This window comes from Camponotus vicinus, unplaced genomic scaffold, assembly GCF_025532165.1.
Source record: "Camponotus vicinus isolate PSW18456_S1 unplaced genomic scaffold, iyCamVici1.0 SCAF_3, whole genome shotgun sequence".
NCBI classification, from domain to species: domain Eukaryota; kingdom Metazoa; phylum Arthropoda; class Insecta; order Hymenoptera; family Formicidae; genus Camponotus; species Camponotus vicinus.
The window spans coordinates 12,009,528-12,035,210 of record NW_028141967.1 but is presented as its reverse complement, the minus strand read 5'-3'; the positions used below and the strand labels follow the sequence as shown (position 1 = coordinate 12,035,210).

Genomic DNA, 25,683 nt, shown 5'->3' with positions numbered 1-25,683 from the left:
TATCTCTTCCTTCAGGTCGCTCCATGCTTCTAGCCGTCGGTCGGGTGAGGTTTGCCCCCATTCTGAGGCACCGATTATCGCCGCTTTTTCGTAGTCGCGCAAAAATTCGCAAAGTCGCGAAACGCAAACGCAGGACCGCTTTTCTCCGTTATAGGAGGACGCAGGCCCCGAAAACATTAACCGTCGGGCTTTTCGCCCCTGTGACGGACGGCCCCAAAAGACGTCACGTCACAATATATATATATATATATATATATATATATATATATATATATATATATTAATATAAAATATAAAATTAAAGTACAAAAATTAATAAATATAAGACTCGAAATATAAAATTAAACAAAACAGTTATAATGGCAATACGAGTCGAGTGTCGATGTTATAACACATTTATTTATAATACAATCAAATAAATATTGATATTAAAGCATACAAAGAGAGGATAGCGAACGTTTCGACCCTATTTTTGGGTCATCTTCAGCGCGAAAGTATATAATAAAAGATAATATAATGAAAAAATATAATAACAAAGTGTTTTATATCGGAGTCTGTTACAAAGGGTGCTGTCTAAAGCGATAATAAAATTAAAGGCTCTCAGAAATGACAAATTAAACTAGAAAATCTGGTAAGAAGGCTATAAAGAGCCAACGTAGTTGTGAGGCGTGAAATTTTTTGAGGACGTTCACTTCAAATCAACAATCCATTCTTCTTCAGTATAAATGATCTTAGCGTCTTTATTATCAAACGTTTCGTACTCAATTCGAGTCTTCTTCAGTGATTCTAATAACAAAAATTACAACAGGAATCAAATGCAATAATACTAAAAACGCAATAATAGTGACAAATGCGAAAAGAGAAGTTACATAGTCACATACATACAAAGTCGCGGAGAGTTCCACAAGCCCATCAAGGCTGGTCCAACACAAAAGAGTCCAATGCAAGCAACACTCTGAGCGGTGCAAATCATAAAGAGCGATGCACTACCAAAATAATGCAAAATGTAATTATAAGGCAAAGTAATAAGTTATTCAGCAAGTCAGAGGCAACTTACTCAGACAGTGGAAAGACCAACAAAGATGACACGGACACTTAACAAGCACATGATCGACTGTGCCCGAACATTCAAACACTAACGACAAAAAGGCATCGGAACGTATTCGACAAAAACAAACCAATAAAGGCAGAGGGCAAAAACAAATTAGATCTCAGATAGGTTTTCAATTATCGACAAGCACGATGTGTTCAATGTGTCAAACTGGAGGTTCAATCCATTCTTTTGGCGTTTAATATAGATCATCTCTGATATTAATCTTTTCCCTAAAAATGTTTCTTCATCCAAAACCTCCACACCCTCAAAATCAAAAGTATGGTTCAACGCTCTATGTTCTGTAATGACGGACGTAAGATTTCTTTTATGTTCTTTAATCCTTGTTCTTAATAAGCGTCCCGTTTGTCCCACATAAGACGCATCGCAATCTTTACAGTTGATCTTATAAACTATATTGTTACGTGAATCTTTCCGTAAACAATCCTTACCGACTTTAATAAACCGGCGCAAATTGTTTATTCCAGTGTAGGAAAGCTTAACATCAAGATCTCTGACGCAATGCTGAAAGCGCTCAGATATGTTCTTAACATACGGAACATTAAAATAGGAAATCCTCTCACTCCCATCGCATCCGTCAGACATACTTTCGCCATCCATCACACCATCACTATGTTTATTGCCAAATCTATGAAACAAAACGCTAAGCCGATTAGCAACTGTGTGGAAAATGAAAGAAAGCGGATAACCATTCTTTAAAAGTATGTTAATAACAAGTTCGAAATTCTCTTTGTGAAATCTTGGATGAGAAAGACGGAAAACCTTATCCGTTAGACCAATTATCGTACCCCTCTTCTGGCAAAGAGGGTGTCGCGACTCAAAGTGTAGGTATCTTCCAGAGAAAGTCGATTTATGAAACCAATTAAATTCAATACGTCCATTTTGTAAAATAATTGTGATGTCAAGAAAATTCAAACGATTATCGACACCCTCCTCGATAGTAAACTGCAACCTACTGTGGAACGAATTGAAAGTGTCCACAACAGTATTGAGCATCGAGGAGGGAGCCGCCATCACAATGTCGTCAACATATCTAAAATAAAATGGAAGATCCACAGATAGAGACGCGATTGCCCTTGACTCCAAATCCTGGAGCGTGATCTCAGCGATAATCGGAGATAGAGGAGAGCCCATGGGCGTGCCGAATGTCTGTTGATAACAAACGTCATTGAACATAAAAAATGTAGAGTTCAAAATGAAGCGAACCGCTATTAGAAATTCATCACGAGGTATCAAGCAATTCTTTTCTATATAGTCCCATCTATTTAACAAACTATCAATCGCCATATCCACTGGTATATTCGTGAACAAAGAGACTACATCCAATGAGAGCAGCTTCATGTTATCATCTATCCGCTCACCATTCAATCTATCGACCACCTGAGCGCTATTAACAATTTGGCTGTCCGGTCTCGGAATAGATTTATAAATGATGTCATGTAAAAACTTAGCGAGATAATAGAGAGGCGTATTCTTAGATGAGACTATTATGCGTAACGGATTATTTTCCTTATGAATTTTCGGCAGCCCATAAACCCTCGGTAGGACACCATCTGTACAATTCAATGATCTATATTTTGCACTAGAGATATAATCACGTGCACGCCACCTAGCCAAAAGATCATGCAGATTACTGATCAATTTATTAATCGGGTTCCTATTCACTACCACATATGTGTTTCTATCCGCTAACAGAATAGACATCCTAGAAAGATAATCATCCATATCTAACGCGACAGTTATATTACCTTTGTCAGCTCTAGTAAACAAAATATCCGGATTGTCTCTTATGAATTTTTTGGTAGCGTTAAAGGAATTCAAAATCAGTTCATCAAAAGGGGACCTATGTGAATTGGAATTATGAAAGCTGTGTATTATAGGAAAAGATCTATTTCTGACCATCGTACGAACCTCCATGAGAAGCTTGTTAATATTAAACTCCACATTCTTCAACAAATCGACAACAGTTCTTTCTTTGTTGATTACCGGTAAGCAAAATTTTTCTCCCAATTGTAGTAAAAGCCGTACTTCTTGAGGTATGGTCGAAGAAGATAAATTGACGAACCATTCATCTCTTAGTTCCAAGGCAGGAGAAACACGTAGCGAGAAAGATGAAGGATCAAGGTCAATACATACCGGCGAGAAGGAAAGTCGAGGATTAAAGGAAAAATTCATATCCACAGATTTTGACAAGCTGACCAAAGACGTCGAATCTGCGGAATGACAATTCTGAACCGCGCAAAAATAACGAATAGGACGAATATCCTTCCGTATTTTATTAAGTTGTTGTTTTAACAACCAATCAAACTTTTTGTCTAATTTTTTACTTTCATGGGAATAATAGGCTCTTTGAAATCTATTCTGCTTTACAAAAAAATTATTACAAATAGATATTGGTAAATTGGTAGATATAAGCCGAATTACGTCAAACAAATCACGGCGCAGTGATCGAATGTGTCTATACGCATCGCAAACTTCATTCTTCATAATATCTCTAATAAACTTAGAATTTAAATTGACATGTCGCCTATGTGACACGGAATGGTGTAAGTCGTTACGATAACGTTTACAAAAATTTAAATGTTGTGGTGCTACCTTGTGATATATATATATATATTGTGTATATATATATTGTGACGTTGCCGTCCCGACGCGCGTCCATCCACCCCGGAAATCTTGACGGGGCGCGAGCCGAGCGGCCGCGCCAGAAAAAGATTGCGAGAGCCGTATCGAAATCTCCGGAGAGACGAGCCATTAGTATATTTCGCGCTATTATTAATTATTTTTTGTTTGTATCCTTTTCTTGACGTCGGGCAACCCGCCGGAAGGAAACCGGAAAAGGCCCAAGAGGAATCCATGTTACGACAGCCGATACGACATTTCCTACCTCCGACTTGAGAACGGAGAAGGCGCCGGAGGAACAGGACAGCGCAGATTCGTGGGTGGATTTTGCCCCCTTCAATTAAAGATGGAAAAGCGGCGAAGAACCAGCTGTCTTGAACCGAGATAGCCGGACCGGATCGGCGCCACCCTCCGAGGACGGAGGACGATAGACCTGCCACCGGAAGACCACGGATAGCAGGGTCGCCGAGATTCGGAATTTTAAATTATCGGGGCCGTTACGGCCCCCGATACGGCGTTGTCGCGGGGTGCAGTAATACCTCGCGTGTCGCGGCGCTATTGGCCACGAATCCGTGCACCTCTGCGCGCAGGATTGACGCCGCTATCGCCGGAATCATTCTGGTGCGGGCGTTCTCAACAGATAGTCGTGTTCGAGAGATTTTGTCGTTGTCGTTATCGTTAGCGTGTCGTTGTCGCCGAGGAGATCAAGTTGAGAGGACGAGCCGAGGATCATCCCCTGGTCACGGGAGAAAGTATCGGTGAGGTTGCCCATCGCTAATTGTAAGCCACGTACGCGATTCTGTCCGCGGACCGGCCGCTCTGTCGCCATCGCCATTTTCGTGTCTCGTTGTCGCTCGGGCATTGTACCGAGCTCGCGATTTTCGTGTATTTCGGGCGACCGGAGACAAGCGACCGAGGCATCAAGAACGATCGTAACGTAGGTGATAAGGAACCGTTCGTCTCTCTCCGGGATTCAGGGTGTCGTAAAACGCGTAGTGACCGGCTCTCGTATATCAACCACGTGCGCGGTAAATCGCGGGGAATGCGTTCGCTATCCGTGCTGTCGAAAAGAGTTGTCGAAACCGCGTAAGACATCCCCGCAACCGATCTCCGGGCAATTTTCGTCTGCAATTAGCGTATATGTGAGCGTGTGACGACGTGGCAAAAGTCGTACTGTCCTTGTCGCTCTTGATACTAGTATATTGCGTGGTATTTGCGTGGTAATTGTCGTACGTTTGAGTGTGTCGCGGTGCATAATAGATTGAGAAAGTGTCGAAATTCGAGGATTTCGCGTAGATAGAAAGCGTTACGCCGAAAAGAAGCGAAGCGACGTCCGACGGCTATCGAATTCCGAGCGAATCGAACGCGCTCGTCGCGGGCGACAATTTCTCGTCTTCGCAGATTTCTGGATTGTTCTCGCTCAAATGTTAAGCCTCTTTTCGAACTTATTGCTGTCGACTAAGTGAGCGAGCGAAAGAATAAAGCATAAAGATCGGTAAAATTGAGTCGTTAATGAGATTGTCGAAATTTCCGTTACGATCTCGAAACGCCGTTCGTTTTCGCAAAGTCCGGCCATAAAAACGGGCCTGGAGGACGACAAATATCACAGCTTTCTTATGATCTCGATCTCGTATTATTATTGTTATCACCGCTGTCGAAGAAGTATCTGTTGTACGTTATTTCAAATTTTCGAATTTATGTTAACCGCAGTTATAGTTCGTTAATTCTGATCTGCTATTGTCATTAAATTAATTATTGTCTAACTAATTATTGTCATTATTATTTCTTTCTGGGATTCACTATTTCTTTTCCTTTATATTCTTATTTTTATTATATTTCTATTCTTGAATAAATTTATTACATTTTCTTTTCTATTAAATTCGCGTAACTTATTTGAGTGTTCGTTTGTCGTGAGCGTTAAATCCCGTTGTGTTCGTCAATTTTCGTAATCACCGACCGCCTCGCATAAAATAATTCAATATCCTTTTCAACGGACCCTGCCCCTCCACCGTTAGGTGAGCTAGTCGGGCCGTGGCGAAACAGGCTAACGTTTTTCGCGTCATTCTGACGATTTTGCGAATTGATACGCGAAAGACCGTATCTGGCGCCCAATTTCGAGATCTCGAGACGGCCTTCGCTTCGCCGCGGCTCGCGCGAGAACACCCTCCATCTTAGTTCCTCCGAGCGCGAGTATCTCTATCCGCCTTGTGTTTTTTTTGACGGCGTTTTCGCTCCCCTTCTAACATCCTCCTCTCCAACACCCGAGGAGGATTGAAAAATTAAAAGTAAAAAAACGTCGCAATATACAGGGTGACCCATTTTAACTTAGGCAGCCAAATAACTCGAAAAATAAGCAAGATAGAGAAAAATGTTTTAGACAAAAGTTGTATGGTTTCGAGGGGGCCATAAGACGGTATCATTGGTTTGACCTTGAAGAGTCATTTGAAGGTCACGTGAAGGTCACTTCAATTTTTTTAAATGGAACATCCTATATATTTTTGTACATTCTTGTAGCTCATCTCGAGAGCTTTCCAAAACACTATAATTAAGTACATTTTCGTTAAGTACTTTTTGAGTTATGAGGCTTGAAATAATTTCTTAATTTTACATAAACCGTAAAATATCTTGTAAAATATTCATTTTTCGATTACCTTACCTTAATAGTTTTATGTACAAAATAATGAGAGGAATCAATTGGTGTAAAGAAAACACATAGTTGTTTCGAAGAAAAAATATGTAATTTGCAATTAACAATTCCATATTTTTTCTTAAAAACAACTATGTGTTTTCTTTACACCAATTGATTCCTCTCATTATTTTGTACATAAAAGTATTAAGGTAAGATAATCGAAAAATGAATATTTTACAAGATATTTTACGGTTTATGTAAAATTAAGAAATTATTTCAAGCATCATAACTCAAAAAGTACTTAACGGAAAGGTACTTAATTATAGTGTTTTGGAAAGCTCTCGAAATAAGCTACAAGAATGTACAAAAATATATAGGGTATTCCATTTAAAAAAATTTAAGTGACCTTCACGTGACCTTCAAATGACTCTTCAAGGTCAAACCAATGATACCATCTTATGGCCCCCTCGAAACCATACAACTTTTGTCTAAAACATTTTTCTCTATCTTGCTTATTTTTCGAGTTATTTGGCTGCCTAAGTTAAAATGGGTCACCCTGTATATATATACATATATATATATATATATATATATACAGGGTGCGCCAAAAGTCTGGATACACCTAAATATCTCACAAACGGTGCATTTTAGTAAAAAATGTTTCAGGCAAAAGTTGTATGGTTTCAAGGGGGACATAAGGTGGTACCATTGGTTTGACCTTGAAGAGTCATTTGAAGGTCACGTGAAGGTTACTTCAATTTTTTTAAATGGAACACCCTATATATTTTTGCACATTCTTGTAGCTTATCTCGAGAGTTTTCCAAAACACTATAATTAAGTACCTTTTCGTTAAGTACTTTTTGAGTTATGAGGCTTGAAATAATTTCTTAATTTTACATAAACCGTAAAATATCTTGTAAAATATTCATTTTTCGATTATCTTACCTTAATACTTTTATGTAGAAAATAATGAGAGGAATCAATTGGTGTAAAGAAAACACATAGTTGTTTTTAAGAAAAAATATGGAATTGTTAATTGCAAATTACATATTTTTTCTTCAAAACAACTATGTGTTTTCTTTGCACCAATTGATTCCTCTCATTATTTTGTACGTAAAAGTATTAAGGTAAAATAATCGAAAAATAAATATTTTACAAGATATTTTACGGTTTATGTAAAATTAAGAAATTATTTCAAGCCTCATAACTCAAGAAGTACTTAACGAAAAGGTACTTAATTATAGTGTTTTGGAAAGCTCTCGAGATAAGCTACAAGAGTGTGCAAAAATATATAGGGTGTTCCATTTAAAAAAATTGAAGTGACCTTCACGTGACCTTCAAATGACTCTTCAAGGTCAAACCAATGGTACAGTCTTATGGCCCCCTCGAAACCAAACAACTTTTGCCTGAAACATTTTTTTCTAAAATGCACCGTTTGTGAGATATTTAGGTGTATCCAGACTTTTGGCGCACCCTGTATATATATATATATATATATATACTGTATATATATATATATATATATATATATATACAGGGTAGACCATTTTAATCAATACACGCGAATATCTCAGAAACACTGCATTAAATCGAAAAATGTTTCAGATATAAGTTGTATGGCTTGAAAGGGGACATAAGATAGTACCATTGGTTAGACCTTAGGTGGCGTTGTCAAGGTCAGGGCAAGGTCACTTTGGATTTTTTAAATGGAACCCCCTATTTTTTATTACATATTCTTGTAGTTCACTCGAGAGCTTTCCAAAACACTATAATTAAATTTGTTTTCATTAAATACTTTCCGAGTTATGAGACTTGAAATTATTTCTTAATTTTACATAAACCGTAAAATATCTTGTAAAATATTCTTTTCTCGACTATCTTACCTTAATACTTTTATGTACAAAATAATGAGAGGAATCAATTGGTGTAAAGAAAACATAATTGTTTCAAAAAAAAAAATGTAATTTGCAATTAACAATTACTTTTTTCTTAAAAATAACTATGTGTTTTCTTTACATCAATTGATTTATTTATTTTGCATTTTTGGATATTTTTACAATAATTGCATTAATTGTGAACGTGCATTTATAAACAAGAACAGTTTTATATTGAAAAAATAAAATTACAGAAAATACTTACTTAATAACAATCAACATAATCAAACATTTAACAAATAAATTATTAAATTACAAAAGGAACTTTTACAATAAATGTTCGAAATGACCACCATTACATTCAATACATAATTGTGCGCGTCGTAATAAACTATTTGTTGTCTTGGTGATCATTTCTTGTGTTATTGTAGCAACTGCTTCAATAATCCTTTCTTCTAGTTCGTCGCGAGTATTAATTTGTTCTTTGTAAACATATTCTTTAATATGTCCCCATAAAAAATAGTGTAAAGGTGTTAAATCAGGTGACCTTGCTGGCCAACTTAAGGCCACCGCGTCCTATCCATCTTCCTGGAAATTTTTCGTTCAAGGTCCTGCGCACACATCTTGCATTATGTGGTGGTGCACCGTCTTGTTGGAAAATAAGCCTTTGTCTAATATTTAATGGAATATCTTCCAATAATTCCGGCAAATTGTTAGTCAAAAAATTATTGTAGATGTTGCCATCGATTCTTGCAGGCATTTCAAACGGTCCAATCTGTAATTTAATATTTAAAATACTACAATATTTGTTACATAAACAATAATACATACAATAAACAAAAATCGGATATACCCATAAAAATTAAAAAAATATGTACAATGAAAAATAACTTACTATTAAATTATTTTGTATACCGGCCCATAGATTTATACTAAAACGGTATTGGTAATTTCTAACATGGCACGCATGTGGATTTTCTTTGCTCCAAATGTGGGAATTATGCATATTAAATGAACCCTTGCGTGTAAAGCAACATTCATCGGTAAATATAATTTTTTGAACAAAACCTGGTTTTTGTGCCGATAACCAGGTACAAAAATTGACTCTGCGTGCATAATCTTGTGCATAATCTTGTGGTAATAAATTTTGCACTTTTGTATAATGATACGCATGCATTTTGTTTTCCTTTAAAACAAATTGCACTACGGTCTTAGAAATATTTAATCTTCGACTTATCTGTCGGATACTTATAGACGGATCTTCTTCAATCATTAATAAAATTGCTTCTTCGTTTTCTGGCGTACGAGCGTCTCGTTCACGCCCGGCACCAATAGCTCTGCGTACAGGTAGTACAGATCCCGTTTCTCGTATTCGATTTATCAATCGCAAAATTACATCAGAATGTGGAGCTCTACGCTGTGGAAAGCGTATTGCATACTCCTGCGCGGCAATTCGAGCACTTTGACCGCATTCACCGTAAATTATTAACATATCACAATATTCGTTCGGAGTATAATCCATTTTAGTTTTTAAGAAATAATAATTTTAATATTAAGAAAAAAAGTGTCACTTAATTGTTATTAACAAGAGAATGTAAAGAAAAAGAAATGACATGAGCAAACAAAACGTTCGCATAAAAACACACGCATGTTGTACGAAATTATGCTGTTATCATGGGAAAGCGTAAATCGATATCGATTCACGTTTATAATTGGCGCGCGTTGTCGAGAGTTTACGCACTCATCCGCGCACGCGCCTTGACAATGCGCAAATGATAGCACATTATCATCCAGCTTGGCGCCAACCACCGGCGTCCACATGATCGACAGTAAAAGCTGTCAAACTCCGATTCGCAGAATTTGCAGCTGAATTTCGGGAAGGTTCCAACTTGCGCATCAACGGACAACAAGAAAGATGATTTGGCAAGGAACCTTCCAGAAGGTCAGCACGCATAAAAACAACGCAGGAGCGAACACAGTCGCAGTCGCTCTCAGAGTCTCATTATAAACCTGTAAAAATCGCATAGTAATTCGCACTCGTTTTTTTTCTAAGTTAACGATACGGCAGTTCAAACGGCAACTCGATTTGTATTACGGAAAGGAAAAATTGTGTCTTGACTTTTTAATTTTTAGTTGTATCTATTGTAAGTGACTTTATCATTAAAGTGATCCTTGCATATAATAAAATCGAGAGTCATTACATTACCGTGCTCCACGTTATAGCTCACGTTTACTCGAACACTTCTCGCACATTTTTTGGTCCTTCGAGCCGGATTATTCTCACGTGGATCACCGCTGTTGTCATTCCTCCAGAAAAAGGTGTCACGCGTGTCCAGTGTCTTGTGCCCTCGCGATCAGCCAAGTGCCCTGAAAAATGGAAAAACAAGCAGACAACCTCATCCAGGATCAACGGGAGTTGCACGGTCGTATCGCGCGTGTCGTGGAAAACTTAAGAAAATCTGGTCAGCCGAATATTACCCACGGCGCTGTACAATCTCGCTTACAGAAATTGGAGAATTATTGGTCCAAGTTCGAACTCCAACTTCTCGACACGACCTCTCCAACACGAAACTCTCCGCAGCGATTACCGAGAAATAATCAAATCACACGATTACTCGAAAAGGGATTTCTACAGCGTTGTGGAAGAGGCTTACCTCACTCAGAAGGGGACTCTTCTAGATTATGAAGCGGAACTCGCCCGCGACTTGGCCCAGACCAATCCACCAGTCGCACTGACGACAATGAGAGCAGATCCTGTGACATCTCTTCCTCGCTGCCCAGGATCCAGCCGCACTTCACCGGAAAGTACGAAGATTGGCCAGCATTCAGAGATCTCTTCCAATCCATAATCGGAAGAGATAGCAGTCTCAGCGAGATGGAGAAGCTGCATTACCTCAAAGTAAGCCTGAAATCAGACGCGGAAGCGTTAATAAAAAACCTTCCGACCACTGCGGAAAACTATCAACGCGCGTGGACGACATTGAACGAACAATTCGGAAACAAGAGATTATTAGTGAGATCGTGCCTATCCAAATTTACCTCGCTCATCAAGATGAAGGCCGAGTCCGCGAACGAGTTGCGAAAAATCCTCCACAGCGCCTCGTCGACGGTCGGCACGCTGGAGAGCATTGGTCGTCCTATCTCAAGCAGCGAGGATCTATTTGTGTTCCTCATGGTGGAGTTGCTTGACGCCCGTACTCGTCGAGAGTGGGAAAACTCGATCAATGATTCGCAGAATCCGCCATCGTACAGCACACTCAAACGCTTTCTTGAACGCCGCTTGCAGACACTGGAAGCAATACAGCCGACCAAAAGCGAAGCCGGCGCAAACAAATCAAGCGAAGGAAGCGGACGGTCAGTGCGTACTCACCATGTGCAAAAACGAGAGGCCGGATCAGGGCGATGTAACCTCTGCAAAAAAGACCACCTCCTCATGATGTGCGACGAGTTTCGGGGAAAGACGGCCAACGACAGACGACAATACGTGGACAGCAACCACCTATGTGCGAATTGCTTGGGAAGACACAAGATACACGACTGTCCGTCCAAGAGGTTGTGCTCCGTGTGCTCCGAGAAACATCACACCTCACTTCACGACGCCTTCCGTAAAGCTCAGGTGGAAGCGGACGTTGTCAGGACCTCGCACGTTGCTTACGGCACAGCGCGACGACAAGCGATCGTACTTCTTGCTACAGCGCGCATCCGAGTCTCCGATCGCTTTGGGAATCTGCAAGAAGCACGAGCGTTAATAGACCAAGGTTCAGAAGCTACCATTGTCACGGAAAGATTAGCGCAGCGATTGAGACTCCCGCGTTCACATACCTCCGTGGCAGTTTTTGGCGTTGGAGGAAAGCAGACTGGAGTTGCGAAAGGACGAGTGAACCTGGACGTCTGGTCCCGCGCCGGTGAAACCTCTACAACATCGGCTCTGATATTGCCACGCCTCACCGGATACGCGAATTCGGCGGATCTTCCTTCAGACGACTGGTCGCACATAGAAGGATTGGCGCTCGCCGACCCTGATTTCGCATCGAATGATCCCATCGACGTCTTACTAGGAGCGGACGTCTATGCCAGCATTCTTCGCGATGGACTGCGCAAGGGATCCGGACTTCAACCTGTGGCACAAAGGACCATGTTCGGTTGGATCTTGTCAGGGAAGATCAAATCAGCAGACGATGAAGACAATGTCACTACTCACCAGTGCTCAGTTGGCGAATCACTTTCTTCACTGGTCAAAAGATTCTGGGAGCAGGAGGAACTGACTCCTTTCCCCACACCACTCATCGCCGAAGAACGAGAATGTGAGGAACTGTATGTATGCACACACACACGAAATTCCGACGGTAGATACATTGTAAGGCTCCCTGTTGCATCGCCTCTACCAGACCTGTCGGAAACACGAGCGGCTGCAGTTTGTTCTCTTCTCCGTAGTGAAAGAAGATTCCTGAAGGACACACAATTCAGAGATTCTTACACGGAGTTCATGTGCACGTACGAAAGGTTAGCTCATATGTCAAGGATAGAGACAGACACTTACGTTGGTGGAAGAGTCTGTTATCTTCCACATCATGGAGTCCTGAAAGAATCCAGCTCCTCAACACGACTCAGAGTCGTCTTCAACGGATCCTGGACCATTTCCTCAGGCACGTCACTGAACAACAATCTTCTAGTCGGGAAGAATCTGTTACCGGCTCTGGATCACATCCTTCTGCGTTGGCGTTGGCACCGGTACGTGATGGCCTCGGACATCGAGAAGATGTACCGGCAGATCCTTCTCCATAATGATGACCGGGACTTGCAGCGTATACTGTGGAGGAGCGACATCCGTCAGGAGATGTCGGAATTTCGACTCAACACAGTGACATACGGACTCGCGTGTGCCCCGTTCCTAGCGGTTCGTACGTTACGTCAACTTGCCGAAGACGAAGCCAACCGCTTTCCAAAGGGTTCATCCGTACTACTTAGAGACGTCTATGTGGATGACGTGCTGACTGGAGCGGACACCATCGAGGAGGCACTACAACTACAAACAGAATTAATTCAACTGTGCAAGGCGGGCGGCTTCCCATTGAAAAAATGGACTTCGAATGTTGGGCAATTGATGGAGATAATACCTGCGGAAGATCGAGCGCAGATCACCCCTCTGGCATGGTCAACGCAGGGGGAAAACCACTTCACACTGGGGCTGTTGTGGAGCCCGGAGGCAGATTGTTTCAGCTTCGCAGTCAAACGCCCGGAGGAAGAGGTCGTCATGAAGCGGTCAATCCTCGCTCAAACCGCGCGATTGTTCGACCCACTGGGGTGGCTGACGCCGATCTCCATCCTGGCCAAGATCACCATCCAGTCAACCTGGCTGCTGGGACTGGAGTGGGACACACCTCTACCGGAAAACGAGGCCGCCTAGTGGTGCAGGTTCCAAGAAGAGCTGCCGGTACTGGAAAATATTCGTATCTCGAGAGCCTTACTAAAAGGACCGTCAGTGGATCACAGAGCAATACACGGATTCGCGGACGCATCGGAACGTGCCTACTGCCGTTCTGTACCTGCAATCAAAAGACGAGGAGGGTCGAGCAGTCACATCTCTCATCACCGCCAAGAGCAAGATAGCACCAATAAAACAGATAACGTTACCTCGACTGGAGTTGTGTGCGGCGATGCTCCTTGCACAACTGGTCTACCACGCAGTGCGGGTACTCGATGTTCAGGACCTGCCCACGTACCTGTGGACAGACTCAATGGTTACGTTGGGTTGGATCCAAGGCCACCCATCCAAATGGAAGACATACGTAGCCAACCGGGTCACTGAGATTCAACGCCTGGTGCCAGAGGCACATTGGAATCACCTACCTGGCAAGAACAATCCAGCCGACTGTGCATCGAGAGGCCTACTACCAAGCGAGCTCGTGGATCATCAACTGTGGTGGAGCGGACCGGAATTCCTGCAAGACAGCGGGCCTATATCGTCATGCCACTTGCAGGTGCCACCGATTGATTGCCAAGCGGAGCAAAGAACCACCGTCATGATCACAACGATGTCCAATCAAACGGAAGAGCACCATATGCTGAAGCGGCACTCCAATCTTCACAGATTGCTTCGAGTGACGGCGTGGTGCCGACGCTGGTTGACAGGGATTCGACTCTCGGATGGAACCAGGGATCAAGGAGATCCGCTCAATGCACTAGAGATCCACGAGGCGGAGAAACTCTGGATTCGCTTGGTCCAATCTACACATTATAAAAAAGAAATAAAGGCGATCAATTCAAAAACAACGTTATCTAATAACAATGCACTCATTTTTCTCAATCCGTTTTTAGATGAGGAAGGAATTCTTCGAGTAGGGGGCAGAATAAAACATTCGCCCCTTTCCATAGATGAGAAGCATCCTGTCATCCTGCCACCGCTCTCAGACTTCACAAAGCTACTAGTGGAGTCTTGTCACCGAAGATCACTTCACGGAGGCACACAGATGACCTTGGCTATGGTGAGACAACGTTTTTGGATCCCTCGAGGCAGAAGCGTCGTGAAGCAATGCATCCATCAAAGTGTCACGTGTGTTCGATGGCGGGCGGCAGCTGCGGAGCAGCTCATGGCCAATCTTCCTCGAGCACGGGTCACTCCGACGAGACCCTTCCAAGTGTCAGGCGTCAATTATGCAGGACCGATATTCCTGCGGACGTCTCCCGGACACAAAGCCTCAAAGGCATTCTTGGTGGCATTCGTTTGCCTGAGCACCCGGGCGATTCATCTCGAAGTGGCATCCAACTATTCCGCAGAGGCCTTCATAGCTGCCTTCCGCAGATTTACCTCTCGACGAGGTTTGTGCTCAGTCTTGTATAGTGACTGCGGCACAAATTTTGTAGGTGCGGACGCGGAATTGGGTAGACTCTTCGCAGCGAGCAGTAAGGAAGGGCAGTCCATAGCAGCGGAGATGGCAGCGTCCAGAGTTGAATGGCGATTCAACCCTCCGGCCGCACCATATTTTGGCGGTCTATGGGAGGCGGCAGTTAAAGCTGCGAAGCACCATCTGCGACGCGTGATTGGCGATGTGATACTAACTTTTGAAGAGATGTCCACATTGCTGTCGCAGATAGAGGCGTGTCTCAACTCAAGGTCCCTGAGCGCGTTGTCTGACGACCCTGACGATGTATCGGCATTAACACCGGGGCACCTGCTCATCGGCGCTCCGCTCACCGCTCTGCCGGAACCGTCGTTGAGTAGCGTGCCTTCCGGTCGTCTCTCTCGCTGGGAACTATTGCAGCAAATGAGAAATCATTTCTGGGAACGTTGAACAAGGGAGTATTTACAGGGTCTAATTGCACGCCAAAAATGGAGAGGAGCTGCTTCATGCTACAAACCTGGACAGCTGTGCGTGTTGCTAAACGAGAACACGCCTCCGTCGAGATGGCCTCTCGCCAGGATCGTTGAGGTACATCCAGGCGACGACGGCCTTGTGCGCATGATCACGGTTCGAACGGCTTCATCTCGATTCAAACGTCCGATCACCAAGCTCGTGCTGCTTCCGTTTGAGTCAGGAGACACACTCGATACACATGATAAATTGCAAAAGAATTGTCAATAATTAGTAAATCTCGTCACAATGACAGAAATGTAATCCACATTCCATACGTACCGGTACTTGCACCATCATCAGCAGACTTCATTCTTATCCATATCGCAATCACACTCATGACACTCGCGTAACACTACGAACCGAAATCATCAATCCAAATCTCGGAGTCACTGACATATCACGCGACACTGCATGCCTGCAGAATTTTTTTCATCCACCGCGTTCAGCAGTGTGGTAATCACGATACGCATTATCATTGAGAACTATTTCGTCCGATAGATCAGACGAGACAGGCGGTATGTATGAAATTATGCTGTTATCCGGGAAAGCGTAAATCGATATCGATTCACGTTTATAATTGGCGCGCGTTGTCGAGAGTTTTACGCACTCATCCGCGCACGCGCCTTGACAATGCGCAAATGATAGCATATTATCATCCAGCTTGGCGCCAACCACCGGCGACCACATGATCGACAGTAAAAGCTGTCAAACTCCGATTCGCAGAATTTGCAGCTGAATTTCGGGAAGGTTCCAACTTGCGCATCAACGGACAACAAGAAAGATGATTTGGCAAGGAACCTTCCAGAAGGTCACGCATAAAAACAACGCAGGAGCGAACACAGTCGCAGTCGCTCTCAGAGTCTCATTATAAACCTGTAAAAATCGCATAGTAATTCGCACTCGTTTTTTTTCTAAGTTAACGATACGGCAGTTCAAACGGCAACTCGATTTGTATTACGGAAAGGAAAAATTGTGTCTTGACTTTTTAATTTTTAGTTGTATCTTTATTGTAAGTGACTTTATCATTAAAGTGATCCTTGTATACAGGGTTTGTCAAAAGTGTGGAAACCCCTAAATATCTCACAAACGGTGCATTTTAGAAAAAAATGTTTCAGGCAAAAGTTGTTTGGTTTCAAAGGGGCCATAAGACGGTACCATTGGTTTGACCTTGAAGAGTCATTTGAAGGTCACGTGAAGGTCACTTCAATTTTTTTAAATGGAACACCCTATATATTTTAGCACACTCTTGTAGCTTATCTCGAGAGCTTTCCAAAACACTATAATTAAGTACCTTTTCGTTAAGTACTTTTTGAGTTATGAGGCTTGAAATAATTTCTTAATTTTACATAAACAGTAAAATATCTTGTAAAATATTTATTTTTCGATTATCTTACCTTAATACTTTTACATACAAAATAATGAGAGGAATCAATTGGTATAAAGAAAACACATTGTTTTGAAGAAAAAATATGTAATTTGCAATTAACAATTCCATATTTTTTCTTACAAACAACTATGTGTTTTCTTTACACCAATTGATTCCTCTCATTATTTTGTACATAAAAGTATTAAGGTAAGATAATCGAAAAATGAATATTTTACAAGATATTTTACGGTTTATGTAAAATTAAGAAATTATTTCAAGCCTCATAACTCAAAAAGTACTTAACGAAAAGGTACTTAATTATAGTGTTTTGGAAAGCTCTCGAGATAAGCTACAAGAATATGCAATGACAAATAGTAGGTTCCATTTAAGAAATTGAAGGTGACCTTCATGTGACCTTCAAATAACTCTTCAAGGTCAAACCAATGATACCATCTTATGGCCCCCTCGAAACCATAAAACTTTTGTCTGAAACATTTTTCTCTAAAATGCTTTGTTTCCGAAATAATTGCGTGCGTTAATTAAAATGGCTCACCCTGTATAAAGCTTGCAAAAGGCGACAGATAAAATTAAAAGTATTACTTCGATCTAATTTCTGATATTAGCTTATCTCGAGAGCTTGGAAAGCTCTCGAGATAAGCTACAAGAATATGCAATGACAAATAGTAGGTTCCATTTAAGAAATTGAAGATGACTTTCAAATAACTCTTCAAGGTCAAACGAATGATACCATCTTATGGCCCCCTCGAAACCATACAACTTTTGTCTAAAACATTTTTCTCTATCTTGCTTATTTTTCGAGTTATTTGGCTGCCTAAGTTAAAATGGGTCACCCTGTATATATATATATATATATATATATATATATATATATATATATATTTATATCGAGAAGAAAATTAAAGGGAACTAATAGATTGCTGTAAAGAATCTTTGGAGAGTGGGGAAGTATTCGTGAATTCCAATTCTGAAATCCGCAACGAATAGATAGGAGGAATATTCGTGAATTCCAATTCTGAAATCCGCAACGAATAGATAGGAGGAATATTCGTGAATTCCAATTCTGAAATCCGCAACGAATAGATAGGAGGAATATTCGTGAATTCCAATTCTGAAATCCGCAACGAATAGATAGGAGGAATATTCGTGAATTCCAATTCTGAAATCCGCAACGAATAGATAGGAGGAATATTCGTGAATTCCAATTCTGAAATCCGCAACGAATAGATAGGAGGAATATTCGTGAATTCCAATTCTGAAATCCGCAACGAATAGATAGGAGTAATATTCGTGAATTCCAATTCTGAAATCCGCAACGAATAGATAGGAGGAATATTCGTGAATTCCAATTCTGAAATCCGCAACGAATAGATAAGAGTTATATGGAAAGGGAATTGAATTGTTAACGATAAATTACTATCGATGGTTATTATGAAATTCGAACTGATCGAGAGTATTATTGATTAAATTTTTATTATTTTAAGGATCTATAGTTCAAACTCTTTAATTACTTAAAGATCGTTTTTGATATCGCCAGTCGAATGGGAAAGAGAAATAGGAACTGAGAGAGAAATTTAAACTTACTACTTATTGTGAACGTTGCAAGGTGTTGAGAAAGAAATTTAATCCGACCGGAGCTGAAAGCGCAGGTGGGTGGCTGTTGGTTGAAGATGAGTGGAATGCTCAGTTGATCCAAAGTTCACCTCACTCACTTCACTTACTTATTGACAATGATTGAATTTAAACAGATACTCTGTGCTGCATGAAAGAGGTGTCGTGATTTCTTTAAAATGAACTGTGTTCTATGAACTGTGAACTGAAGTGAGTCCGCGTCTTCGGCTCGCGAGTTTTAAGGATTTTACTCCTCCTCCCTTCTGGATGGTGGGGAATCTTTTTAGGCGAATGAATTGATTTCTATTACTCCCTTCCTAAGGTCAAGGAGCTTGATTTTTTAAAAGGAGAGGGGTCTCTTAAGATTTTAATTGGTTAAGCCCTTTGGCTCGAGACTTAGCTCCATCCAGTAGAGAGTGGGAGTGAGCTGATTATCTTATCGCTTGATGATTTGGCGATTCGGAGAACGCTTGAGGGTGGCCTGTCGAACGAGCGCACGTGCACTATCAATTTCGAAAGGTTTTGTCTTACGTTTATTATTTGTCACTCTTCCGAGGACCAGATCTTTATTTTGAAAATTCTTTGGATAGAGAGGCTTGGAACATAAAGCCGTACCAATAGATACGGGACAGTTAGAATTTCTCATAACAACTTTTCATCATATAACTCGTAAATTTATTTAGAGTTTCGTTGACGCTATCTCGACTGGCCATTCTCAGTATTAGATTTGTTAAAGTTTAATGACGATACCCGCGGGTGAGGTTGCGTTCTTCTAAGTGCTATCTTTATTTCTAAGAAGAATCGCTTTGCATTCCGAATGCAAGTCGATCCTTGATTTCCTTCTTCCACGAAATCGTTTCGAGGAAAGAAAAGAATCGTGGAGTCCACCGGACGTAACACCCCCCGCCTTAGACAAATGTTGGGGGTACACGACATTTGCAAATAATAAGAATATTAGATTCTTTTCTTTTTGAGAAACGGAAAAAGGAAATCTATACGCATTATTATTATATATTTAAAGTAATATGTAAGAGTATAGTATAAGTGTGTTATAAATTTTAAAGAAGGAGGAGAGAAAAGGCGACCTCCATAATCCCTTCCTTTTATTCTTTCGTCCTTCTTGTACATGATTTCTTTTTATATATGTATGTTTTTTTTTTTGATTAAAATATAATATGATTAAAGATTATATAAAGGCAACTTAACATAAGAAGAATATAATGATAGTTTAATAAAAATTATTGATAATTGATATTTTAACGCAGTTATATAGTTGCGTGAAAGAGAAGACTGGAGCGGAGAAAGGATAGTAAGGACAAGAGAGAGATGTGGACATTTTGTCTTTGTCAGAGTCGATACCAGATGTGCGTATGAGAGAGAAAGACAAGGCTCCTTCTTTGTCTTTTGATCTTACTCTTCTCTCCTTAAGGGAAAGACTGGTATTCCCCACCCTCGATTCAGGTCAGTCTCGTCAGTCTTCCAAAATGTTTCAATACAGTTTACACATTCGTTTGCAGGTCTGATTCTCATCATGGTTTGATTGCATTGCGTGCAATTTCTTAGAGGTTCAGTAAGGTCTGTATGAATTAGCATGTGTGGCAACACCATTAAGTATTTACGTCGGTGGCTTTTTGGCACTGTAAGGTAGCAGTGGGTGCAAATTTTTTGATGATTTGTGAGGTGTTGGAAAATATAGTTTCTTGATTGCCTGACACACCTGAGTTCTAATAGGTAACCTGGTGTTCCGGAATGATCTTGTGGTCTTGTTCCTCTGGTAGATCTATGAATTTCTTCTCCATGCGTGTCGGGGTTCCAGGAAAGCCATTGTCTTTCTGCCATTTTGTGCTGTGGTTGATGGTTAATTATTCAAGAATTAACTGTAAATACTTAGAATGCGAACTTATATATATATATATATATATATATATATATATATCTTATATTCTTGGTTTTTTATTATATATTTCTAGTATTATTTTTCTTCTCTTATTATTATTATTATTATTATTTTTTTTTTTTTTGAGGAAAAGTAGTGAATAATATAGAGACAAACAAGGGCATGTGGTTATGGTTACAGAGTCAGGATTTGATGGTGAGAGTGCGAGGGGGAAAAAGGGGGAAAAGGTTTCTCTTTTCACTGTTATGTTTCTTCTCATCGGGCGAAGACAGGTGCTCCCCATCCTTCGCTAAGATATGCTTTATCGGTGTTCAAGTATTTTTCGATGCATCCTTTGCACTCTTCAGCTGGTCTAATTTTTATTATTATCTTATAGCATTGTGTGCATCTGGTTTGATTTTCTACTGATGCTCTATGTACTAAATTATGTGGTGCCACTACAGCGTATTCTTGCTGATAGTCTTCCGGAACTTTAAAGAAACATAAACTGCAGATTTTATAGCAGTCTGAAATACGTTGATAAATTTCGCCCTCGAGTGAAACAATACATCGAAGTTCAAATAGGTAGCTGTAGGTTTCAGGGTGATCGCTTGGTTTTAAGCCGTCAATCAGTTCATCGTCTTCTTCCTGATTTTCAACGGATAAGTAATGGTGTCCCGGCTGTAAGCGATTATCAAGTGTTCAAGGGTGACTCTTGTTGTATATATATATATATATATATAAAAGAAATTAGAATAAATAGCTTTTGCGCTATATAGTTGTTATCCTATGTGTTTTACTTATTGTATATATATTTTGTATATATTCATTATATATATATTTTTATTATTATTATTTTTTTTTATTATTATTTTTGTTGTTATTATTTTTTTCTTTTTCTTTTTATTTTATTATTATTATTATTGTGTGTGTGTGTGTTTTTTTTTTTTTTACACTGCGGGGGAAACATGCTCCATAATGTTTTTGCTGTGACGAGCTATTCCTAATTTAATTAGTGCTTCTTTAAAATCGTATGACGCATCGAAATTTACAGATTGTAGTCGAAGATTAACTAAAGCAGCTCCTTTCCAAAGAGGTTGTACTATGTTTATCCATCCTTTATTACCCTCAGCGACTATGCGAGCTAGATTTTTATTAACCTCTGGCCAGGTGGGAGTGGGGGGTTCTGATCCTGTGTGAGCTAAAGCACAAGCGATGGCACGCCACGGTAATTTTCTGAACTCATCGTCAAGTTCGTACAGTTCATTATGAGACAGACATATTTTCCTGCCAATGTCCTTTAGAAAGATTTCGGCTGCTCCTATTAGTCTGCTGACTCTGGTTATTATACCTCTATGCCAGAGCTTGTTGTGCATTACGCTGACGGCTTGATCTTCATGTATATTTGTCATGAGTTTCTTATTAGCGGCCATTTTTATTTGTAATTTATTTTGCAGTTTTTCGTAGGCTTTTTCATCATTTCGGAGTTGTACCCAGAAGAGTAACGGTGATTCCACGCATACAACTCTTACTTCTTGATGCCCTGAGCGCAAATGTGTGGTGTCGATGGATTCGATTTCCATTTTCTATAAAGAGCGATAATGTCGATGGTATTATCGAAAAGATATTTCCTCCAGTGTTTTTATCAAAAGATGGAAACCGTGCGATTATTTTAATTGTTATCATTATTATTACTATTATTGTCATTACTACTATTGACATTTTATCAGGGAATATAATATATATATATATATATGTGTGTGTATATGAGTTTAGGGCAGTACAAAGTACAAATTATAAAGAAATAGTGTATAGGTACAATGAGGGAAGGGGGGGAAGGAAGAAAAGGAGAAGAGTAAATTTGCTGATTTAGTACTTAATGTGAGTGTATTGTATAATTTTTCTTACATAGATTAATTCGTTCAATGTATGTGTATTTTAACGCTGAATGGATTGTTATGATGCTAATATCCTACGGTGTTAGTATATATATATTACCTTATAAATTAATGTAAAAGGTGTGTGCTATGGTATTAGAAGTATATGTATGTATATACTAATGAATATATATATACTTATATATATATGTAACTGAGTAGTTTTAATATACGTAATAATAACATGAGTATATAAAATATCTCGAATAAGTATATTAGTATGTAAAATATAATATATATATAGTAAAAAAGTATATGTCAATATATATATATATATATATATATATATATATATATATGTGGTGGAGATATACTAATGATATAAACGTAGTTGGGTTTTCTAAAACCCCTTTTTTTTGTTATTATATATCTATTTTTTTGTTTTTTTATAATTTTTTTTTTATTGCGGGGAATACATTTCTTGTTATTTTAGTACTTAATTCTACGTATCCTAGCTTAATTAACATATCTCTAAAGTTGTAGTTTCCTCCGTTATGTTCGCCCTGTATCGTCAGCTTGACGAGGGCTGCTCCCCTTCCTAAAGGAAGTATAATGTTGATCCAGCCGGTGTGACCTTCGGCTAGGAGCCGGCAAAGTTCTCGGGTTTTCTCTGGCCATATTGTCGAATTATCGGGTGATCCTGTGTAGGCGAGCCCACACGCAAAGGCTTGCCAAGGCAGGTCTCGAAATCTATCTTCCAGGTGATAGGTTTCGTGCATTGGTCGCCAGGTTGACCAACCGTGGTCGCCTAGACGTACTCTGACCATCCCCGACGCCTGGCTGATTTTCTCTATCCATCCTCGCCGCCAGCCGTTACCCTCTTTGACTACGACGTCCATTTCCAATTTTATGTCTTCCGGGAAGCATATCAGGAACTTGCTCCGTCTTGACATACGGAGGGCAAGTTCCTCTTCCAACTCCTGAAGGTCCTGGTCACCGTTTTTCAACCGGACCCAAAATAATAAGGGAGACACGACCCGGAGAATAAAAACCTCCAGCCGAGATCGTGTAAGGCTTCCCGTGTCAATGGCTGCTGGTTCCATTTTTCTATAAAAGAGGTTAATTTGTCTTATCATTTGCGACTTTTCCGCCGATTATCTATTTGAGTTTTACGGAAGATAACGTTGATAGAAGGCTGTAGAGAGGGGATAGAGGTTTGTAGCGGAATGCTTAAACCTTCATTCCCTGAGTTGTAGAGTATAGGTAGTGTTCTCTTTATCAGAAAGAGATGGATAGATACGGTCTGAGGATCCTTCAGTGTCAGCGGGGTGTTTATTCTTTTGTGGATTCTCGAGTGGAGCGGATGGTTTGTTTGTTGACGGTGGTTGCTTTAGTTTTAAGTGTAATAAGAGCTGAGTAAGAGAATCCCAGATGGCTCCAAGCAAGTATATGGACCAACCATATACTGTATGCAAAGCGTAGCCATGAACTAGAGTATCTAATATCAATTTAAAAATTCTAACGGATAGATATATTCCCATTATTCCAGCGCTGATGTTTCCGAAAATTAAAAATCTATTCCAAAATTTTTCCCAGGTAGAGACGGCGATTTTTTCTATTGCGTCTTTGTCTAAAAGATTGGTAATTGAACCTCCCTGTAAGGATGTAGGTCTTCCCATTATTCCCCTGGCGATGGTGTTAAGTACCGCGGGCCTCTCAGCAGGGAACATAATATGGTCTTTTAGATCTTCCAGATCGTTTTCGCTATATATGCCACTAGTGGCTAGCGAACCAGGGCTAACGTACTTCCAAGTAGACTTGGTTAGAGGTTTCATAATGGCAGGGGGTACTGTATCTACTGGTTTAGGCATAAGTTTATACCATGAATCTCCCAGCAGGTACATTGCAGGTGCAAATGCGTTGCATGCCGTTTGTATCCCCTGACGCAGTATTACATGTGTCTGCGGTGTCAAAAAGAATGTTCGATTTCCCCTTAATACAGGAAGTTGATTGTAACAATATTCCGTTTAAGCAAGTCTCACCTCGACAGGTACGCATTTTACTATGTGGATTATCTCACCGGCTAACAGTGCCATATATCCTGGTCCTTTCATTAAATAATATGCAAATATATCAGGCGATTGAGTTGCTATGGCTAAGGCGTTTTGCAATAATTGTTGCTCCAGATTACATTGTTGTAAAAGTATATTTCTATATAATTCACTTATTTGTGTACGTATATGTCTTTCTACATACACGAATTTGGAATTCATGTATGTAAAAATGTCAAGATTTGATACTTTTGATTGCTTCTTAAAGATTTCAATGCCAGGTGATGCTTCGAAAATTATTAATTTTGGATGTTCAGTACGAATTAGAGTATATCCACAAGTAATATATTTCCCACGGCTGGTTAATGCGAATATAGTGTTTTGTGCTGTTAACGAATAAGCTACTTGTGATTGCTGATTCATGCTGTCAATTATCTTGTCAGCATATCCTTCATATAATACGCCTAGAAAATTTGCAAGTATCAGCAGGTACGGGATCCCAGAAGGTATCTCCTCCTTCTATATCTAAACAACTTGTAGCGCTGAGTTCACACGCTACTCCAGATCTGAGGTGTACTTTATTAGTATTTATTTTTACGTCGGCTATGTAATCTTGGAGAGTAATTTTAATACTGCCCAGTACAATGACGTCCGCCCATGTTCCATATGGGTCGGAATAAGCGCTTCCGGAGCACGATCCTTCCGAGTCGACGTGACCAGCTAATATTATAGGACGTGTCAGGGTTTGATTTGATTTTAACCCAGTTATATATGTTCCTGCCAATTCATAAGTTCCATAAGTGTGCATACGGCGGCATGCTTCACGAGTGGTTTCTTGTATGAACGAATATTTGCCGTTAAAGACATCCATGGTGTGAGAAAACATCCCGCATTTCTTAATTAATCGGTCGATTTCAATTTTACATTGTATTACTTTCACAGAGTCAAATTCGTTAATTTGAAGTAGTTGAATATAAATTCGGCTTGAATTGACGCTTTGCTGGGGAATATCACATTCTTCGATGTTTAGTAATGATAAGGTGGTGAGATTAGCAGACGCTGAACCACAATCGTAGCCTATTATTCCATGGGTGAATTGTAAGTTCACGAGTAAGAATGTTAACGTAGCTATTCCCTTGGGATCCATCTGCAAATTTTTCTTATATATATATATATGACATAATTAACCTATCTATTTATCATTCATTTACGTCGATTAATTATTATATTTATTATTTAGTTACTACCTAACAAAAGGATATTACATGTATACGTATATGAGGTTTTATTATT

At 40.0% G+C, this 25,683-nt stretch overlaps 7 protein-coding genes, 2 long non-coding RNA genes and 1 pseudogene across 9 annotated transcripts in view; 2 read left to right on the top strand and 8 right to left on the bottom strand.

The window, feature by feature from the left end:
- Positions 1 to 379: 379 nt before the first annotated feature.
- LOC145968681 (uncharacterized) lies at positions 380 to 6,157 on the bottom strand. The gene is made up of 2 exons (XM_083094337.1): positions 882 to 6,157; positions 380 to 786 (listed from the first exon to the last, which is right to left on the bottom strand). The coding sequence occupies exon 1, from the start codon at positions 3,596 to 3,598 to the stop codon at positions 1,205 to 1,207; it is 2,394 nt and encodes a 797-aa protein (XP_082950463.1). The 5' UTR covers positions 3,599 to 6,157; the 3' UTR covers positions 380 to 786; positions 882 to 1,204.
- Positions 6,158 to 8,496: 2,339 nt separating this feature from the next.
- LOC145968811 (uncharacterized) lies at positions 8,497 to 9,803 on the bottom strand. The gene is made up of 2 exons (XM_083094616.1): positions 9,132 to 9,803; positions 8,497 to 9,011 (listed from the first exon to the last, which is right to left on the bottom strand). Exons 1-2 carry the CDS (start codon positions 9,756 to 9,758, stop codon positions 8,775 to 8,777), a joined length of 864 nt encoding a protein of 287 aa, XP_082950742.1. The 5' UTR covers positions 9,759 to 9,803; the 3' UTR covers positions 8,497 to 8,774.
- Positions 9,804 to 9,895: 92 nt separating this feature from the next.
- Positions 9,896 to 11,789, bottom strand: LOC145968098 (uncharacterized). Its single transcript, XM_083093343.1, has 2 exons — positions 11,276 to 11,789; positions 9,896 to 11,141 (listed from the first exon to the last, which is right to left on the bottom strand). Exons 1-2 carry the CDS (start codon positions 11,408 to 11,410, stop codon positions 10,917 to 10,919), a joined length of 360 nt encoding a protein of 119 aa, XP_082949469.1. The 5' UTR covers positions 11,411 to 11,789; the 3' UTR covers positions 9,896 to 10,916.
- Positions 11,790 to 11,797: 8 nt separating this feature from the next.
- LOC145968097 (uncharacterized) lies at positions 11,798 to 12,340 on the bottom strand. The gene is made up of 2 exons (XM_083093342.1): positions 12,059 to 12,340; positions 11,798 to 11,963 (listed from the first exon to the last, which is right to left on the bottom strand). Exons 1-2 carry the CDS (start codon positions 12,278 to 12,280, stop codon positions 11,823 to 11,825), a joined length of 363 nt encoding a protein of 120 aa, XP_082949468.1. The 5' UTR covers positions 12,281 to 12,340; the 3' UTR covers positions 11,798 to 11,822.
- Positions 12,341 to 12,371: 31 nt separating this feature from the next.
- Positions 12,372 to 13,494, top strand: LOC145969048 (uncharacterized). The gene is made up of 3 exons (XM_083094910.1): positions 12,372 to 12,550; positions 12,671 to 13,333; positions 13,401 to 13,494. The coding sequence occupies exons 1-3, from the start codon at positions 12,372 to 12,374 to the stop codon at positions 13,492 to 13,494; spliced, it is 936 nt and encodes a 311-aa protein (XP_082951036.1).
- LOC145968095 (uncharacterized) lies at positions 12,456 to 13,928 on the bottom strand. The gene is made up of 4 exons (XR_014437664.1): positions 13,871 to 13,928; positions 13,354 to 13,782; positions 12,777 to 13,262; positions 12,456 to 12,683 (listed from the first exon to the last, which is right to left on the bottom strand). It is a non-coding gene; the product is annotated as an uncharacterized LOC145968095 (long non-coding RNA).
- Positions 13,927 to 16,268, bottom strand: LOC145968094 (uncharacterized). The gene is made up of 3 exons (XM_083093341.1): positions 15,596 to 16,268; positions 14,087 to 15,489; positions 13,927 to 13,959 (listed from the first exon to the last, which is right to left on the bottom strand). The coding sequence occupies exon 2, from the start codon at positions 15,414 to 15,416 to the stop codon at positions 15,003 to 15,005; it is 414 nt and encodes a 137-aa protein (XP_082949467.1). The 5' UTR covers positions 15,417 to 15,489; positions 15,596 to 16,268; the 3' UTR covers positions 13,927 to 13,959; positions 14,087 to 15,002.
- LOC145969047 (uncharacterized) lies at positions 13,975 to 14,968 on the top strand. The gene is made up of 2 exons (XM_083094909.1): positions 13,975 to 14,721; positions 14,897 to 14,968. Exons 1-2 carry the CDS (start codon positions 13,975 to 13,977, stop codon positions 14,966 to 14,968), a joined length of 819 nt encoding a protein of 272 aa, XP_082951035.1.
- Positions 16,269 to 23,334: 7,066 nt separating the features above from the next.
- LOC145968657 (uncharacterized) overlaps positions 23,335 to 25,683 on the bottom strand; it is a 47,489-nt gene continuing 45,140 nt past the window's right edge. The window contains exon 2 of the long non-coding RNA XR_014437814.1: positions 23,335 to 23,446. This is a non-coding gene — a long non-coding RNA (uncharacterized LOC145968657). The remainder of the gene's footprint in view (positions 23,447 to 25,683) is intronic.
- LOC145968649 (uncharacterized) lies at positions 23,578 to 25,537 on the bottom strand (annotated as a pseudogene).

Excerpts from the sequence above, each read along its gene's own strand:
- LOC145968098 (XM_083093343.1), bottom strand. The coding sequence starts at position 11,410 with ATGAGGAACACAAATAGATCCTCGCTGCTTGAGATAGGACGACCAATG. Across the intron at positions 11,142-11,275 it reads CCTTCATCTTGATGAGCGAG|GCTTACTTTGAGGTAATGCA; the intron begins GTAAATTTGGAT and ends GTCTGATTTCAG.
- LOC145968681 (XM_083094337.1), bottom strand. The coding sequence starts at position 3,598 with ATGAAGAATGAAGTTTGCGATGCGTATAGACACATTCGATCACTGCGC.
- LOC145968097 (XM_083093342.1), bottom strand. The coding sequence starts at position 12,280 with ATGGGATCATTCGATGCGAAATCAGGGTCGGCGAGCGCCAATCCTTCT. Across the intron at positions 11,964-12,058 it reads CGCCAAAAACTGCCACGGAG|ATTCCCAAAGCGATCGGAGA; the intron begins GTATGTGAACGC and ends TGCTTCTTGCAG.
- LOC145969048 (XM_083094910.1), top strand. The coding sequence starts at position 12,372 with ATGTTCGGTTGGATCTTGTCAGGGAAGATCAAATCAGCAGACGATGAA. Across the intron at positions 12,551-12,670 it reads GAACGAGAATGTGAGGAACT|TGAAAGAAGATTCCTGAAGG; the intron begins GTATGTATGCAC and ends TCTTCTCCGTAG. Across the intron at positions 13,334-13,400 it reads AAATGGACTTCGAATGTTGG|GGGGAAAACCACTTCACACT; the intron begins GCAATTGATGGA and ends TGGTCAACGCAG.
- LOC145968094 (XM_083093341.1), bottom strand. The coding sequence starts at position 15,416 with ATGAGCAGGTGCCCCGGTGTTAATGCCGATACATCGTCAGGGTCGTCA.
- LOC145968811 (XM_083094616.1), bottom strand. The coding sequence starts at position 9,758 with ATGGATTATACTCCGAACGAATATTGTGATATGTTAATAATTTACGGT. Across the intron at positions 9,012-9,131 it reads GTATACAAAATAATTTAATA|ATTGGACCGTTTGAAATGCC; the intron begins GTAAGTTATTTT and ends ATTAAATTACAG.
- LOC145969047 (XM_083094909.1), top strand. The coding sequence starts at position 13,975 with ATGGTTACGTTGGGTTGGATCCAAGGCCACCCATCCAAATGGAAGACA. Across the intron at positions 14,722-14,896 it reads CACAGATGACCTTGGCTATG|GACCGATATTCCTGCGGACG; the intron begins GTGAGACAACGT and ends TCAATTATGCAG.